This window comes from Mya arenaria, chromosome 2, assembly GCF_026914265.1.
Source record: "Mya arenaria isolate MELC-2E11 chromosome 2, ASM2691426v1".
Lineage (NCBI taxonomy): Eukaryota > Metazoa > Mollusca > Bivalvia > Myida > Myidae > Mya > Mya arenaria.
Genome location: NC_069123.1, coordinates 39,996,596 through 40,013,402, shown reverse-complemented (window position 1 = coordinate 40,013,402; position 16,807 = coordinate 39,996,596). Strand labels below are relative to the sequence as shown.

The window sequence follows — 16,807 nt, the reverse complement described above, 5'->3', positions numbered from 1 at the left end:
TCATGCTTTCATATACCCTTTTGATATTACAAGCATTTGCCTCTGGGGTAAACTTGCACCCAACCCCCCTCCCCCTCCCTCCCCCTTATCATGATTTAGTATATTTCCTGTCTATTTCTTAAAGCACTTTTGTTCATTTCTAGGCAAAACTTTTTTTTTTCTTTTAAACGGGCTCCTGAACTGGTGCATAATACAAAGAATGGTATAGCAAAACTGATTCAGTGTTTTTTCATCATATCGGGTTTGAGGCCAGGGCTATCTGATTGGGAGAAATGCATCACTCTGACTATAATTTTGAATTCCAAATTTGCCTAAAAATGAACAAGAGCAGGCGCGTAGCTGCTTATACGCGAGTATGCAGCTAAATCCACATTATTTTGACAAAAAAACTCTACATGATCCTAAAACTGTCTATTTTCCAGTAGTAAATAAAGCACCTCAGAATGCCCAAATTGCACCTTGGTTTTCAAAATTTTCCGAGTAGGCATGGCATGCCCCTGAGCCCCTTAGCACAATTATTATGAATCCACAGGAATAGAGAGCTAGCTATGCCCCTTGTTTGTTTCAATATGAATATATGAATTATTTATACATTGGTTGGGATGAAAGATCCATTTATTTGATGAAATAAAAATTAAAAAAAGGAATTTTAGTTTCACTTTTGGGGGGAAAAAAGATATCTTTTAGCATTTGGAATGGGGCAGAACATAGGCCCAAAATAGTTCAGAAAATACACTGCCATGTTTTAGGTTGTTTTATGACAAATTTTAATCATTGCTTCCTCAATGTAAAGAGCCCACTTGAAAAAATATTATAAATGGCTGGAATAATATAGGTCCTCACAGGTAGGGCATAGTAAGGAATGCTCCATTAAGGTCCTTTAAAAGGTAATCTTTTCATTGTATTTTTCTTGTTTTACACCAAGATACCCAAGAGTGTATTAAGCTCATAGATCAGAGGCTACAACACTTGGTCTGAGGGGTGAATGGTGAGCCCTCTGGTAGAGAAAAACATTCTGTTTGACTTTGTAATGACATTTTTAATGACTTTACCAGATGCATACACATGCATCATAAAATATGGCCTAGTTTAAAATAGAACTAGTTCACTTAAGTGATTTTATGTATTGACTTCAGAGTATCTTAAGACTGAGGTGTTAAGTTTCTGTTCTATCCATTGTTGTATAATTGTTACTGATTATTACCAAGTAAAGTAAACATATCTATCTGTCATTCTGCTTGAGGTTTGGCTTGTAATTGACTATTTGAAGTTTTCTTTCGTATAATTCAATTCGTTTGGTTTGAGGATTTAAGCAAACATTTGAACAATAGTCAAGCGAACATGCGTGAAATGTTAAACTATCAAAGTTGCATGTTTTTAAGTGCTCTTTTTTACATTTCAGATTGTCAATGTCAATGTAGTGTGGCATGATATTTTATCAATAAATGATTATTGCAATTATGATATTGTTGGAAACAGTACCTGATTAATATTTAAAACAAGAATATATTTCTCCCATTTTCAGGCTGGCAGAAATTTGGCGTTGAGTGTTTCAAGGTGTTCATAGAACAGGTCACATTTTCTGAAGCTGAGGACATTTGTATAAGGTCTGTACATGTGTATGCGAACATAATAAAAGTCATTACATGAATGAATGAGGCTGAAAATAATGCTACAAATTGTCCCCAGTTAGATGGGGGAAGTCATAATTTTAAGAGTCCATTAATAGCAAAAGTTACAAAGCGTGCCAGCTTGTTCTGTTCTGTATTGCTTTGGGTCATTGTCATCTGTTCAAGAACTTTCAATGACATGTTGTTGAGTCTTTAAACCTGGTATGCAAATTGGTATTTGTCAATAGATGACCTTTATTTATTTGATAAGTAGGTTAAAGGTCAAGGTCTTAACAGCCTTTATTGCAGGAACACATCCCATTTGCTGAATTTTGGTTATTCATATGTGAATTGGGCCTTACTTTTGGCAATTAATGGTAAAAATTATTAACAATTAATACTCCAAGTGATAAGAGAAATGTGGCACCGCGCACCCCAGTTATGTCGTGCAGCGTCGGGAACGGACCAGTATATGCACTCCGGTATAGTAGGGGTGGTCACCGAGCCCGAGCCACACTGTCTAAGGGGCACGTGCTGTTGGCCATTAATTTGGGGAATTAGCTGGCACAACTGCGAGATGCCGTTTAAGTTCAGATCACGTTTAATGGTTCACTTTGATTAACAACTCAAGTCCAATTAAGATGTTTAAAAGTTGGTTCTTTATTAATTCCACATTTAAGTTGAATAGTTAACAAAGATAAATCCAAAGACTTATTTAACAAGAAACATTCAATAGTCCATGTGATATATTAAGTTATGAAAGTAAGTGAATTAATTATATAGTCACAAAAAAAGTACTTCAAAGATATTTCCTTAGTAAAAGAAGAAGTACAAAGTTCCTAGTTTATATGTATCTCTAATGTATATATTTTCTCCTCCCTAAATGAAAAATGTACATACTTATATACTAACTTAAAGAGTAGAAGTTACCAATCAGAATTAAGTGATAAAAAGATAATGATCGAAGATTTAAGAAAGTGTCACTCAAAAATAATTATTGTCAAAAATAAAATTTACAATTAGATTAAGTCTGAGATAATTGAGAAGTGTCAAAGTCTCAAAGAGTAAGGTTTATGATTATGATCTGAGATAATTAACTGATAATAATTAAGAAGAGGAAGCAGTAAAATCTAATCAGAAATGTCAAAACACTCAATTGCAAATAGAATGACTGACAAAAGTCTCTTTAGGAAATTATGAAAGTAAATATCATAGAAAAATAAGATGTAACCAAAAAAAAGAACAATAAATTTTCTAACAGAATTTGAAAGAGAAAGTCACACGGTGACAAATGTTATGCAGTTGTCTGATTATATTTGACTAATAATTGTATAAAAATGTTTTCTTCTTGTATGCATGAGGTCATAACTAATAGGAATACTGATCTTTAATTATTCGTTCAATGAAGTATTGAAGGCTGTAATTGGTTTTTAATTTGACACTTTTATTCACTGGAGACATAACACAGGAATATCTAAATAATGATTTTAATTGAAATATAATGAAATAAAAATTGCTAAAGAAGTTTTCCTCATGCTGTGCCAACCTGGATAGGTATTTTCTGTATCAGTTCCCATCATTAATTATTTATTACTTTACATACCAAACTTAAAACTGAAACGCCCTTATCCAATTACTTGGATAATACATTATACCAAAGCTCAATAGGCAAATGTAATTGAGTTTCCTTAAAAGTTATTTAAGTAGGTAAATTAAAACTGACTCGCTTTGTCCTGCATCTGAAATTTAAAACAGCAGTGCTATAGCCTACCTTGTTGAAAGAACAATGGTGTAGACTAAAATTCTTTCCCTTCCAAGATGTACTTGGATTATTGTCATTTGATGATATCTAATGACAGAGTAATAAGAAGAAATACAATATGAGAGGGGAGTTTGAATTGCTTTATACAATATTTTAGTGAAGGCGAAATATAACCCAACCACAACTTTTTTCCTGTTCTTTTTGCATTAAATTTTCAATGTTTGTATTGCATAATGCACAGCATGTACTTAATATGTATATATGGGATTGTTATCCTGCTGTCTGTCTTGCCGACATTAGTGAATTATTTTTAAGAAATTTGTAAAACAAAGATTCAAAATGATTACATTTCTTATATATATTACGTTGCCTTTGAAGATTTTTTATATCAGGGTTGTTCTGCATCACATCTATTATTCTATTTATTATTCACAGGTCTGGCAGTTTGATCGTCAAAGTTTCAGGACTGAGCAAAAACCAAGTGATCGGTAAAAGAGTGCAGAACATAGGTCAGACTTCAACATACTGGATTGGTATGTATTTGTTGGTTGAAGTAGTTTAAAACATCAATCCATCAATTCCATGATAAAAAGGTTAATTTCTTTTCAGGATGAAAACATTACTTTCACTCCCAATACATACCCAAGTCACACGAAAGTCCACATATGAGGATCACACGTGTTTACCTTATGTTCATCTAATTTTAAATATTGCCACTACATTATTTCACATTGTGTGGTTGTTGTTGTTGGGGTTTTTTTTTGAAGAAAAAAGGTCATGGTATTGTCATAGCTTTGGCGTCATTGTCATCGGCATGAACATTTTTTTTATCTTTAACGTCTTAGACATTTTGCAAAAACCATATTCGCATGAAATTTTATACATTTGTACCTGAGATTATACACATTAATTCAGCAAGACCCATTACTCTGACTTTTATTGTTGAGTTATTCCCATTTTGGACTGAAAACAACAGGTGAGCTGTGGCCTTGTCTCCCCATTTACAATGTTATATTATTTGAATGTAATGTGAATTTAGTGAGATGATTATAAAGAGAAGAGGTGATTGTGTTAGTCCCATTGCTATGCTTACATCGTTCTATAAACCTTTTAGGTCTTCAAAGAAAGAGGTCTGGTGTTTGGCAGTGGTCAGGCGGCCAAAAAGCCAGTATATATGAGGGAATATGGCAGATAGGTGAACCCACGATCACAGGTGATCACCGTGACCTTTGTGTTGCTGTTGATGTGGGTCAGAATGGAGGGGGACAGTTCCGTTGGAGGGCTACAGGTTGTGGCACCAGGCTGGGGTTTGTGTGCGAGATGCAGGCCTGTGGGGTTGGGGATATACGATGTGGGGACGGAGCCTGTGCCCCGGGCTCAGGAATGTGTGACGGGGTGCCAGACTGCTCGGATGGCAGTGACGAGATTGGCTGTGACATAGGTACTCGTATTACACCAAGTGTTTCATTTGTCAAATATTGATTTTACCTGAAATTGCAGGGACCATGAATGAGCATCATACTTGCACTCCAAAAGTTATGTCCCTATAATTTTAGGTTACCTCTGTTATTTATAATTCCCTTTCAACCTTGCCAAGAAAATAACATGTTATATATATATATGCATTTCTATGTATCGCTATATAAATATCATACCAATGTCAGGGTACTATGTTAACATGCACAGAATGCTTTTCCTTATATTTTATATCTTACTGGCATGTCCAACCTAGGATCCACTCTGTCAAGTGGCAACAATCGTTATTTCCACTCTTTCATTAGCTACAACCCATGATGGTTACCACTGAATATCACAGGATAAAAAATGTATGCCTCAGTCCAAGGATTAAACTCTAGACCCCCTTTTTCAAACCACATGCTTAATTAAGTGTGTCAGTTGGTGACTTGCGTACTTCCTGACCTTGGCAAGTTATAAAGTGGACAATAGTTACATTATAAAATGTGTTATAAAATTTGTTATTCATTGTCTAATGCAGAAAAAGTATGCAACAAGTGCAGTATTTATGAAGCTGTTCGGTGTTGCATGAATTCAGGTATAATAAATTTATACTACTAAACACTTCACCCATATATAATGATTATAATAATTTATGGAGGCCATGCCAGAAGATAACAAGTAACATTAAAATATAGAAGGCTTTGGAAACTTCTGGCGTTAACCCCACAAATTATGTTGTTGATTAAGTACACTGTAAGATTTCTTTAAAGGGACTTGCTCATGGTTTGTAAAATGTTCTTTTTAATTAAAAAACAAATTTTTACAAAATAAATTGAAGGCAAATCATTACAAGTGTCAGAACTAAAATGCTGACTGCTGGAACCCTTAAACAAATGTTAATATATGCTCAAATATTGTCTTTGAAAACCACAATATCGAATACCGATAGTAATGCATTTATATAGCAAATTATTGAAGCCGAATTGGTTGATGGATATAATCACATGATATTTCCAATGTATTTGATAAAGGTTAAAATACACATCAGTACTATGATCAGTCCTTGTGGCTGGGTGGTGAAGATGTCAGTTTTCTATTTTTTCTTGACTGTACATGCTACGGTTCACTCCCCACTACAACCAGACTTTTTTTTATTCTTTGGTATGAAAGAGAAAAATCCTTATGTACTTTTATATGAATTACTGGGAAAAACAAAATTTGGTCCTAAAACATAAGCGAGTCCATTTAAAAGCTTCATATGGTGATATTTCATCAGCAGATGCATTGTGTGATGAATAAGCATGTTCAGGCGCTCGAGCATAATCGTAATACATAGGTATTACAGTGAAAAATAAGTGGTTATTGAATGCCTTGTAATTTATCTTGTTTATGTGTTTTATGAGCACAGTTTATCAAGTGATAACAAATAGCAGTCATTAAACTTGTGTTAAATTCTGTAATCAACCAACCAAAAATGTCGGCTAAGGTATTCATCTGGAAAATGTTCACTGATGAATTCATGCAGATATTGGGGTTATTTATTTAAAAAAAGAGATTTTATGTTTTGTAATTGTTCTTTATTTTCTTATCGATATATCCCTTGTGTAAACTGCATATCAAAATAATGAAGATGTCAGCTTAAAGAATGCATATTCTAATTAAATCTTATTAGCTTTACTATTCGAAGAATAGGTGGGCTATACTACTACTCACCCCGGCGTCAGCGTCGGCGTCCGGTTAAAGTTTTAGGGCAAGTTGGGATTTTCACTTATAAGTCCAATACCCTTCATTCAATTGACTTAATATTTCACACAGTTGTTCAGGGCCATCCCATGATGAGGTTAGATGACTCCATATTATTCTTTACACAGATTATGGCCCCTGATTGACTATGGAACTTCTGTTAAAGTTTTAGGGCAGGTTGGGATATTTATTAATAACTTCTATACCCTTTGTTCAATTAACTTAATACTTCATACAGTTGTTCAGGACCATCGCACAATGAGGTTACATAACCCCATATTATCCTTAATACAAGTTATGGCCCCTGATTGACTTAGGTTAAAGTTTTAGGGCAAGTTAAAGTTTTAGGGCAAGTTGGGATTTTCACTTAAAACTCCAATACCATTCATTCAATTGACTTAATACTTCACACAGTCGTTCAGAGCCATCACATAATGAGGTTAGATAACTCCATATTATCTTATATACAAATTATGGCCCCTAATTGACTATGGAACTTAGGTTAAAGTTTTAGAGCAGGTTGGGATATTTATTAATTACTTCTATACCCTTCATTCAATTGACTTAATACTTCACACAATTGTTCAGGACCGTTACCCAATGAGGTTACATAACTCCATATCCTTAATACAAGTTATGGCCCCTGATTGACTAAGGTTAAAGTTTTAGGCAAGAAAAAGTTAAGGGCAAGTTGGGATTTTAATAAAAAAACTTATATACCGTTCATTCAATGCACTTAATAAAATTCAAAATTATTTACGACCATCTTACAAGAAGAAACATAACTCCATTTTACCCTAAATACAAATTATGGCCCTTGATTGTTTTTTTGTTTTTTTTATTGTTTTTTTATTTCTTTTGAAAGGCATATTTGTATATTCTTAACCACATTTTTATAATGGGAAATCAAGTTATTTGAATGACTTGCGTCATTGTTCGGGCGGGCTGGTGGGAGGGCAGCATCAAAGTCACCTTATGTATCGAATAATTTTAGTTAGGTTTGACATAAAAAGACCAAACTTGGTAATATTACATCGTTATTGTATTCACTTCTAAGTCAAAGCGGCGTAGTCGAGCGCGCTGTCTTACGACGGCTCTTGTTTTTTACTTGCAGTGAAAACAAACATAACAGTATGGCTCTACAGTATTATGGTTCCTGTATTATTTTGACTATTGTTTTACTTTACTCTTTCATTTTTAATATCATTGGTTGATATGCTTAAAAATAATTTTAAGTTGGCAATATCATTGTATTGCAGGGAATGAATGTGGAGGCAAGGTTCTGGCAACAGATACAAAGTCTGGCATCACGGTGACATATCCTGGAGCTGGAATAACGGAGTACCCACCTCTACAGAGATGTCACTGGACCCTGGAGGGACCCAGGGGATACACCATACATATAGAGGTGGGCACAGGATGTGGTGTTTATATTCTGGCTAGGGTAGAAGGGGGGAGAGCATTACTCTTTTGTTTGAAGAACCAGGTACCCACAACTACAGTAATCTCACTGGACTGTGGAGGGACCCAGGGGATAAACTATACATTTGACAATATTTTGTGACTAATTTATATCTTAAAAGTTGCCTCACTCATGTGTCCCAAGCAAATATCTTGTATAACAAAAGGTCGCAAATATGATATACGTATATTATATATATATAAAAAATCATTTATGTAAATGACGCAAATCAAAATATAAAAGATGTATTGATTACGACTATGATCATTTGAAACCTATTTATTGCTTGTAATAAAAGTTTTGCATTTCATTTAATTTGGAAATTAATACATAGCAAAGACACATTAAAGATTATTAATAAGAATAACGTATTAAAATTGTGCAGAACGAGTAATTGTTCATGGAGAAAAGAAGTACAACAGTGAAACCCATTGAGTTTTGACAATTTTTTCTAAACATGTCTTATGATTTTTCTTGAAATTTGAAAGAAAAATTAAAACATGTTTCGTTTACCGAATTTTTTTAATTTAAAATATAGGTTCTTTCTAATTTTACAAAGTTTTGATGTAATTTAGCCATAAATTCTTAAATCATTTTCACATAAAACTCATCTCATTTTATACTTGCTTTTATTGTTATGTGCTACCACACTCCATGCTATTCTTATCTAATTGCCAAGTATAACTTCGGTATATTCTTATTGTCTGCCTCTGCGTATTTATTTGAGAACCCCTTAGACTAAGGGGTCAGGTGACACTGTAGACTGTGACACTGCCTAAATTTATTGATAAATAGTCATTTAGTTGTAAGTATACACTAAGTATATAATCATTTGTCACGTTTATTTAAAATTGATGCTTTTATTTAAAAAAGAAATATAAAAAAAACAGGTCAAACACCAGAAAATATATTTGCATTTCCTTAACATGCATCATGGACTAACGTCAGTCATGACGCTTTTGGTTCTTGATGAATGTTAACAAATTTTCTTCAACAATTAAGTTTTGACACATTCTTATTAATTTGGCAAGAGAACATTTTAACATGAGTAGCATACATGTGATAATTTCTTGGGTCGATTCCGGGACACCCATCGTAATGTCAACGCACACTAGGGGGGTCCGGGGGCATGCCCCCCCGGAATTTTTTTTAAATGGGGAACGTCTGTGGTGCATTCTATAGCATATCTGGGGCTATTTTAGTCGTTTTTAACGTCGGGAAAATGTACCTATTTTGACTGCCAAGACGTATTTTTTACTTGACATGGTTGTTTTTTTTCTGCATTTTCTTGAAAAAATAAAACCACCAGATATTTTCCCAGGCTTTAAACGAAGTGCTACCCAGGAGGATATGCAGTCTACTTTCGGTTTCATCAAAACAGGAAATAAACAACTATACGGGCACCTGTTTTCCCGCGCTTTTGAGAACATCCGTTACAAAATATTTATTTTTTCATCACATTTAAAACGTTTGCAATTAATGACACACAATATTTTTCAGACGATAAAGAAGATTTTCCAGTCGATGAGCTTTTTTCCGTTTGGAGATGCATATAATTTTGATAGAGACGTGTCAACAATCGGCTGTATAAAGCGATCACGTGACTTACCATGGTCACGTGATTAAAGCACTCTATATAACCACCTGTAAACCCCATATCGTCAGTTTTATTTCGGCGTAAAAATACACACGATAGTTCGGAAAAAAGGTCAAAACACTAAAATTCCTTATGGACGCATAAGTTGTTAAAAGTATAACGACGTATCGACTTTGAAATTTGAAAGGAATATGGGATGTTTTCCGTGTTTTAATTTTGTTTTTTTTACTCATTTTGTCACTTTCTTTGAACTTACCTTCATGCTCGTTTGTTGGTAAAATGTGTGAAAAATATCAATTCATCAATTAAAAGCTATCATTCATAAGACCAAACAAATCCATATGAAAACAATGAATTTGTATACAAGAACCCTCCCCCACTCGTTAAGCACAACAATAGGCCGATAGATCAATTATCGGGTGATTGACGATGACCTCGACGACACACGTACCAATTAACGGATTAGTGTCAACATGTCCTGTGTTTTACGACCAGTGTCCCGGACAGGCAAAATAGCTGACTTACATTGGTAAAATTAAGATAATCGATTCCGACTCCGAGATTATTTTTTTTTTTCGTTTTTTTTTTATGACTTTCCGGGACAAACATGCACCCTCCGTGACTCCGTGACAGAGATACGATTTCCGGGACAATCCCGGACGTCCGGGACGTTATCACATGTATGATGAGTAGTAATTCACAATCAGTAACACTAGTGTATGCATTAATCATGCATTTGTCCTTTACGCATTTGCAGGGCAAAAGTTCAAATTGAGTTTGGAAAAAGGGCTTGCCAGATTTTTGCCAGTGGTGAAGATTGTTGCTGTTGTTGTTTTTTACCAAAGAATACAGCCTAGCAAATAAACACAACCTTTTTGTATGCTTCCCTACAGAAACGTTTTATAATATTTTAAACTAATTAATTTCGTCATAGTATTATTATGCAAATTTAGCACAATGCTATTTTCACATCTTGAATGTTATTTTGAATAAGTTAATTAGCAATTAACGTCATCTTTAAGTAATAAACTGACATAACTCATGAAAGTTTGATTCTACACCCAGGACAGACTGTTGAAGATCTTGTCAGCATTCTTGTCAGTTTAAAAATGAAAGGACAAAAAGGGCGTATTATATTCAGGGCTTAGTAAATCATATTTATTGTTTAACAGGTAATACATAATGTAAGATATACTACCTTATATACTTGACTGTTTAATTTGGTGTTACCAAGATTTACGCAATTTCATGTGATTTGTTTTGTTTAACTAGCCTTATACTTATGCAAACAACTATCAAAATTTATCCATCTCTTTTTTCTCCAGAAAATTATGACCAAAGAAGGTACACAACAACATTTTGTTGAGAGTTGTGTGGAAAAATGTGTGTGAATATATATATATATATACCTTTTAGCATGCCTAACAGTGTCTATCATGTACTCTATGAAAATAAGTACAAAAATAATACTAATTTTATATAATTTGTTGTACATACTTTGACAGAATTCTCCATTCACATGGTTAAGCATGCTAAACGGTATGTAAATGAACTCATTTTTCCATAGCACATGTATGTGTTTTGAGAGAACATGCATAGATCTTAATAGGTTGATAATACCCATATTATAATCACCATTCAACTAACTATTGCAGTTATTATTATTATTGAAAACATCAAATGTTAATATGCAATTCGTTTAAATTGTCTCTTTCAGCAAAATAAAAGATGTGGCATTGTATTTTACTCTTTCGACAAAGTGTCATGGTCAGAATTGTTTACAAGTGTTAAACAATGTTCTAATTCTATGTATCCATATTGATCAATTGATGTTTAACAAACTGCATTGGCAACTCCCTATGTAAATTTGCATTACAAAACAGGACACTTCATTGTCTTGTTAATTTATGTAATAAGAAAGACGTGATGATCATGGATTGTTTCTAGATGGGTGATAGCACAATAAGTTGTGTTTATCATGATGATTTTGTTTATTTCTCTTTAGCCATAGCTATTTAAAGGCGTAGCTTTCCGATAATTACATGAAGGTCGAGTTCTCGTGAGGGTAGCTTTTTGGCCAATGTTTATGTTTTATACCAGTCAATATATCATTTACTCGAACATCAATATCCTTATATTTTACCTTGAAATTGTATGTTTTGCAATTAAAACTAAAGGTGACGAAAGTTTAGTGGTATGATTTAATTATGTTTTTTGATTGTTTGCAAGAGAAGAAGGTGTAAGCCCTGCTATGTGACCTATAGAATGCTACACTGCTTGACCAGTATTCTTAAAACTTCATTAAAATTCAATTCCTAATTTTCCTTAGTTACACTTGTAATATCATATTATAACTTAATGATAGCTAAAATACTTTATATTCATAAATTTTATGTAATATACATACTTGTATGTTAAAAACATTTGTACCTCAAATCCTTTAAATTTAATTATGAACATTTTAGGAAATCAACTTAAAGTGACACTCTTATTCAAAATCAGTACATACACATGTATATCAATTTCAACTGATAAACCTTTAACTACTTACTAAATAATGCATTTTTGGAAAATATTAATTACTGATAACAAGATTGTAACCATGTATTTAATAGCAGAAAGCGCAAAAATATTAAATGATTGGTGAATGCTAAAAGATTTACTGTGATTTACTATAGTCTCACAAGGTAGAAATACCATGTTTTATGCTCATTTCTTTCAAATTATACTCGGTACCCTTCATAAGAACCGTTGTTTTCGACATTTATTCATCCTTTTTGGAATATTTAAACTATATTATTAATTGTGGTAAATCTCATTTGGGAGTAAGAGAGCATCTTTAAGTGAAGAAATGACTGAAGAAGTTAAGATGTCTTATCAATATCGTCCTTGCTGTTTTATTCTCTTACAACATGAGAGCTTTAATTGCATCCTCCTTGTATATATATGTGAAATATTTGTATTTCTCTGCATCTGGTTAGGCTGCTGTTGATGTTAAAAGGCACTTAGTTTTCATCGAAACAGTTATGCAGAAATCTGCAAAGAATGCATTCAAAGGTGGTGAACAGATGCAGGCAGTTGAACTTCCATTTAGTGGTGGGTGAGCTGTTTTATATGAAAATAATTAAAGCCCACGCCCAGTTCTCAAGAGTCTTTCTCTCTTTTTAAAAGACATTTAAAAGATCTTAAGATGCAAGTGCTCACTCTCTATTCTAGTAATCTCTTCCCTTTCCTTGACATTTATAGTGCATATCAAGTGTATATGTATGTTTCTTCTTCTTGTCATATTTTTATGGGCCTTTGTTTTTGGTGCCTTTCAACTAGACTGGAGCAGTGTTTTTGTTGCTACAATATGTCAATGTAAACCCTGGATCTTAAGGTGGAGATTATAATCTGTGAAAATCCAGCATATATTCACATACATATAGGTGACAGTCATGGGTGTACCTGAAGCATTTTGAATTGACTACACCCTGTAAACATTTTTTCATATGTGAAGGTCTTTCATTGCTTTGGTCCCAAAATGTTTTATGTGATGGGGAAGAGAGGGATGTTACCTCACACAGGATTGTTTTCAAAGAATACAGTTAAAAACAATAACATCTTCATGCACTCTGAATGCCAACACAAAATGAGATTTGGACAATATTTAACTAGTAAAATGGTTCACATATAAATATACTACCCCTTTAGTCTTCAATTTTTATCGCAGATTTCGAGATTGAAGCATTTCCCCATTTCGGGGGAACCAAATTTGATTTGTACACCCTAGCGTACTGGAGTATGCGTAGGTATGCCCCTGGTAGTATTAGAGTTAGTGAAAAATAAATTCCTGCTTCAATTATTTTTCTTATGATACTTCAACCTATGTTTATAATATTTCCATAGTACATCTTCAAAGCTGAGATAAACAGTGCTTTAACAGCGCATCATAAATTTGGAAGAAAACATCTGTGCTTATGATTACAAAAAATTCAATCTTTCTTCGAAATCAATTCATTAAGGTAATTTGGATGACATTGTATTTATAAGGTTATAATTGGAAAAAAAATACAATTAGATAATAATTTTATTATTTATCGAAGGAAAAATCTGAAACTCCTAATAGGAGGTTGAGTTGGGTTGGTTGATGTTTTGTGGCTGTTCAGAGCCACTTGTTTATACTTATTTTTTTAAGCTTGATTGTGACAAAAGCTGACTGCTTATAGAACCATGCTTGAGTCTGTTTCCTGGATCGAAACCATTTTTGGTGTCTAGTCACTTGTTGCTTATACTTAATAAAGCGCTGAAAAAAGTAAATGCTATAACATTTAAGACAGGTAACTGTTCTGCATTTGTAATATGAGTTTATAACAAACATTCATTTTGGTTGTTCTTATTTTTTTCATAGTTTATTTTTACAAATTATCTTACATCTTGCTCCGTTTATTAATGACTTTAGTAAAACATATCCTAAGAAAAACAGAAGCACAGACTCTGTAATTGATGTGCAATAAAAAAGCAGTGTAATCTAAAGCGGACTGTTTTTGCATAATTTGTCTCCAATAAGGCATAATACAAGTACATACTTTTTATGTGCGTAATTATTTTAAATTAGCTCAGGTAAGTTATGGAATTGAAATATGATGTTTATCAGCTGTTTGTGTATTTAATTTGCAGTTATATGAAAGTGTTATGATTTTGCATCATATTTTATCATGAGTTCTTTTTTCCCATAAAATGTCTCCAGTTTCTGCAGCTGAATGTGATGATATCGTAGATTATACAGAAAGCAGCAGTCAAATTATGGGAGGTTGTTTGTATTCTTCACTTTTCACTGATGAAATCTTCTCAATACAGTTCTATATCTGGAAAACAGTTTACTCTCATCAGACTTTGGCAGCAATTATCAAAAACATATCTTGTAAAAATAATCGGAGCTGCAACCATGGGTAATGTCCATTAGCAGTTGTATCTTTTAGATAAAAGGGCATGTTTAGTTACAAATCAAGTTTATGAAATTTGCAAATTATTTAATAACTAAACCTTACTGACTAAAGTAAATGATTTTTGTGAGATATGGTATTTTCCTCTCGTTTTTGTAATTTGAAGATAAAATGATTCAAATTCTAGCAGATTCAGCATAGAATTTGGATAAAAGAAATGATTTCAATTTCGATATCAGAGACACTACATCTATAATGCAGACAAACCATTAATAAAGTAAATGGGTTTATTTTTTATTAATACCTCATCCAAATAAATTGATTTCGGTTTTTCACTTATACATCAGGAAGGAGTTGCTTTATTCTCACTTACATATTTTTTAGATGTTGTTTGTTAGCATAAGGTAATTTGTATGGTCAAAGAAGTAAAAGCACAATTAGGTATTCATTAGTTTAGTTAAACATATTTAATTTAGAACGATTGTGAAACAAGTTATTACAACATTATATTAATCACTCTCATTAGCACGATTTTACACGAGAATGTGGTCTTGTGTTGTGGGGGAAACCAAAGATCCCAGAGAAAACCCACATGTCCGGCTTGGTGACCACATACCAAACTCACATGGGCCTAAGCCTCTAGTTATTCATTAATTATAAAACCGCACTTAAAACAATCCTAAAATGATGTTTAAACAAAGTGTTTTGTTCCAAGCTCTATTAAAAAAAGAAATACAAAAAATAACACAATCTAATATTAGCAATAAAATTATTTGCGCTGATCCTATTATTTCAGGCCTGGATACAACCTGTAATTCAAACCATTGAAACTTTTATGCTAATGTCATAAGATTCACCTTATGTCCAACTTTAAATCAATTACATAATGATGATTATTTTCTGTTAGTCATGGGTGTAAATGATGTTGAACATCAATGGAAAAAAAATGTGATTATCATATTAAATGCTAGAAGAGGAATCATTTCTATTAGAGAACCTTTCTCCAGTATTGTGCTGGCTTGACTAGGTGTAACCCCAAACATAGCACATGGTGGAGCAGATAATCACAGTGAAGTGAACACTCGTTCAGAGTGGATTGAACTTCAAAAAGATGCTCTTCAATTCTGAAGATTTCATAACTTGATATACTTCTAGAAGCAGTATTCTGATGGAATCTTATAAACTAGTTTTGAAAGGCAGTGACATTAAATGATTAATATATTTTCAAGCATGTACACATGTTTAGATTTGAATAGCATTTTAGGTTTAGTCAGGAATGTAGCCTTGGTTGATACTAATTTATTTTAGCTTTATAGTGACAAAAGCTGATAGCTTTTAAATTACTCTTGAGTACGTTTCCAGAAACCAGTACCATATCCTTTCTCAGAGGCCATAAGAAAGTTCCCCTGCTGGGGATTGAACTGACATCCTTTTGGGTGAGAGGTGGAAACTTGTACCACTTGACCATTTTCAACTTGCAGCCTTGTTATGCTTACATTGAAAAATGTTTTGTTCAAAATGGCCATAGGACAAATCATAATGTGTGCAGATTGAAAATGTGCTTTCTTTTGTTAGAAACTGCTGAAGATATAAGATTCAAATATGAATGCAAAAAATAAACATATTATTGTCATTGACATAAGTAGACCAAATTCTCAAAGCAAAAAAATACATATGAAAAAAGCACAGATTGAATCTATAACCTTGTAGTTAAGGTTGTGTTGATTTTAATAGTTGATTTATGCATCAAGAAGGCATTACTTGTCATAACCATTTACTATCACAGGTAGTTAAGGTGTTGTAGATCAGTCACACCTACACTTGAACTAAGAGAAGCTGGGTTATCTGGCTGAGTTAATGTTGCAGTGAGATCCCATGTGCACATAGAGAGCCAGATTGCACAAGTGCAATAAGCAATAAAATATGAATTCCCAGAGATAAAACAACTAACTGTTAGTTGAACATATCTTCAGGACAAAAATGTCAAAATGTTAATTTGCCAAATAAATGGAGGGAAATTTCAGAATAAACTGATGTTACTGAAGTTTTTGTGCAAGTTATTGTTAAAAAAGTAGAAACTATTACAAAAACAACGTGCAACTTATTGCTGTAATGAAGCTTTTATGAGTTATAATCCCAATAAACATTGTTAGATTTTTCCGGAAGCATGTAACCATTGTGACAATGCCAGTGTTCTTGAAAGTTGAAACATTGCCATAGTTTCAGATCTAAGCATATATTGTATTCTAT

At 33.1% G+C, this 16,807-nt stretch overlaps 1 protein-coding gene across 5 annotated transcripts in view; it reads left to right on the top strand.

The window, feature by feature from the left end:
* LOC128210977 (serine-rich adhesin for platelets-like) overlaps positions 1 to 16,807 on the top strand; it is an 85,646-nt gene that overhangs the window by 4,247 nt on the left and 64,592 nt on the right. For 4 of the 5 annotated variants that reach the window (XM_052915370.1, XM_052915363.1, XM_052915351.1 and 1 more), the window contains exons 3-7: positions 1,526 to 1,607; positions 3,808 to 3,905; positions 4,487 to 4,813; positions 5,369 to 5,425; positions 7,833 to 7,981. In XM_052915370.1, the coding sequence (XP_052771330.1) occupies positions 1,526 to 1,607; positions 3,808 to 3,905; positions 4,487 to 4,813; positions 5,369 to 5,425; positions 7,833 to 7,981 (713 nt within the window). The remainder of the gene's footprint in view (positions 1 to 1,525; positions 1,608 to 3,807; positions 3,906 to 4,486; positions 4,814 to 5,368; positions 5,426 to 7,832; positions 7,982 to 16,807) is intronic. The other variant, XM_052915359.1, reaches the window with a different exon arrangement.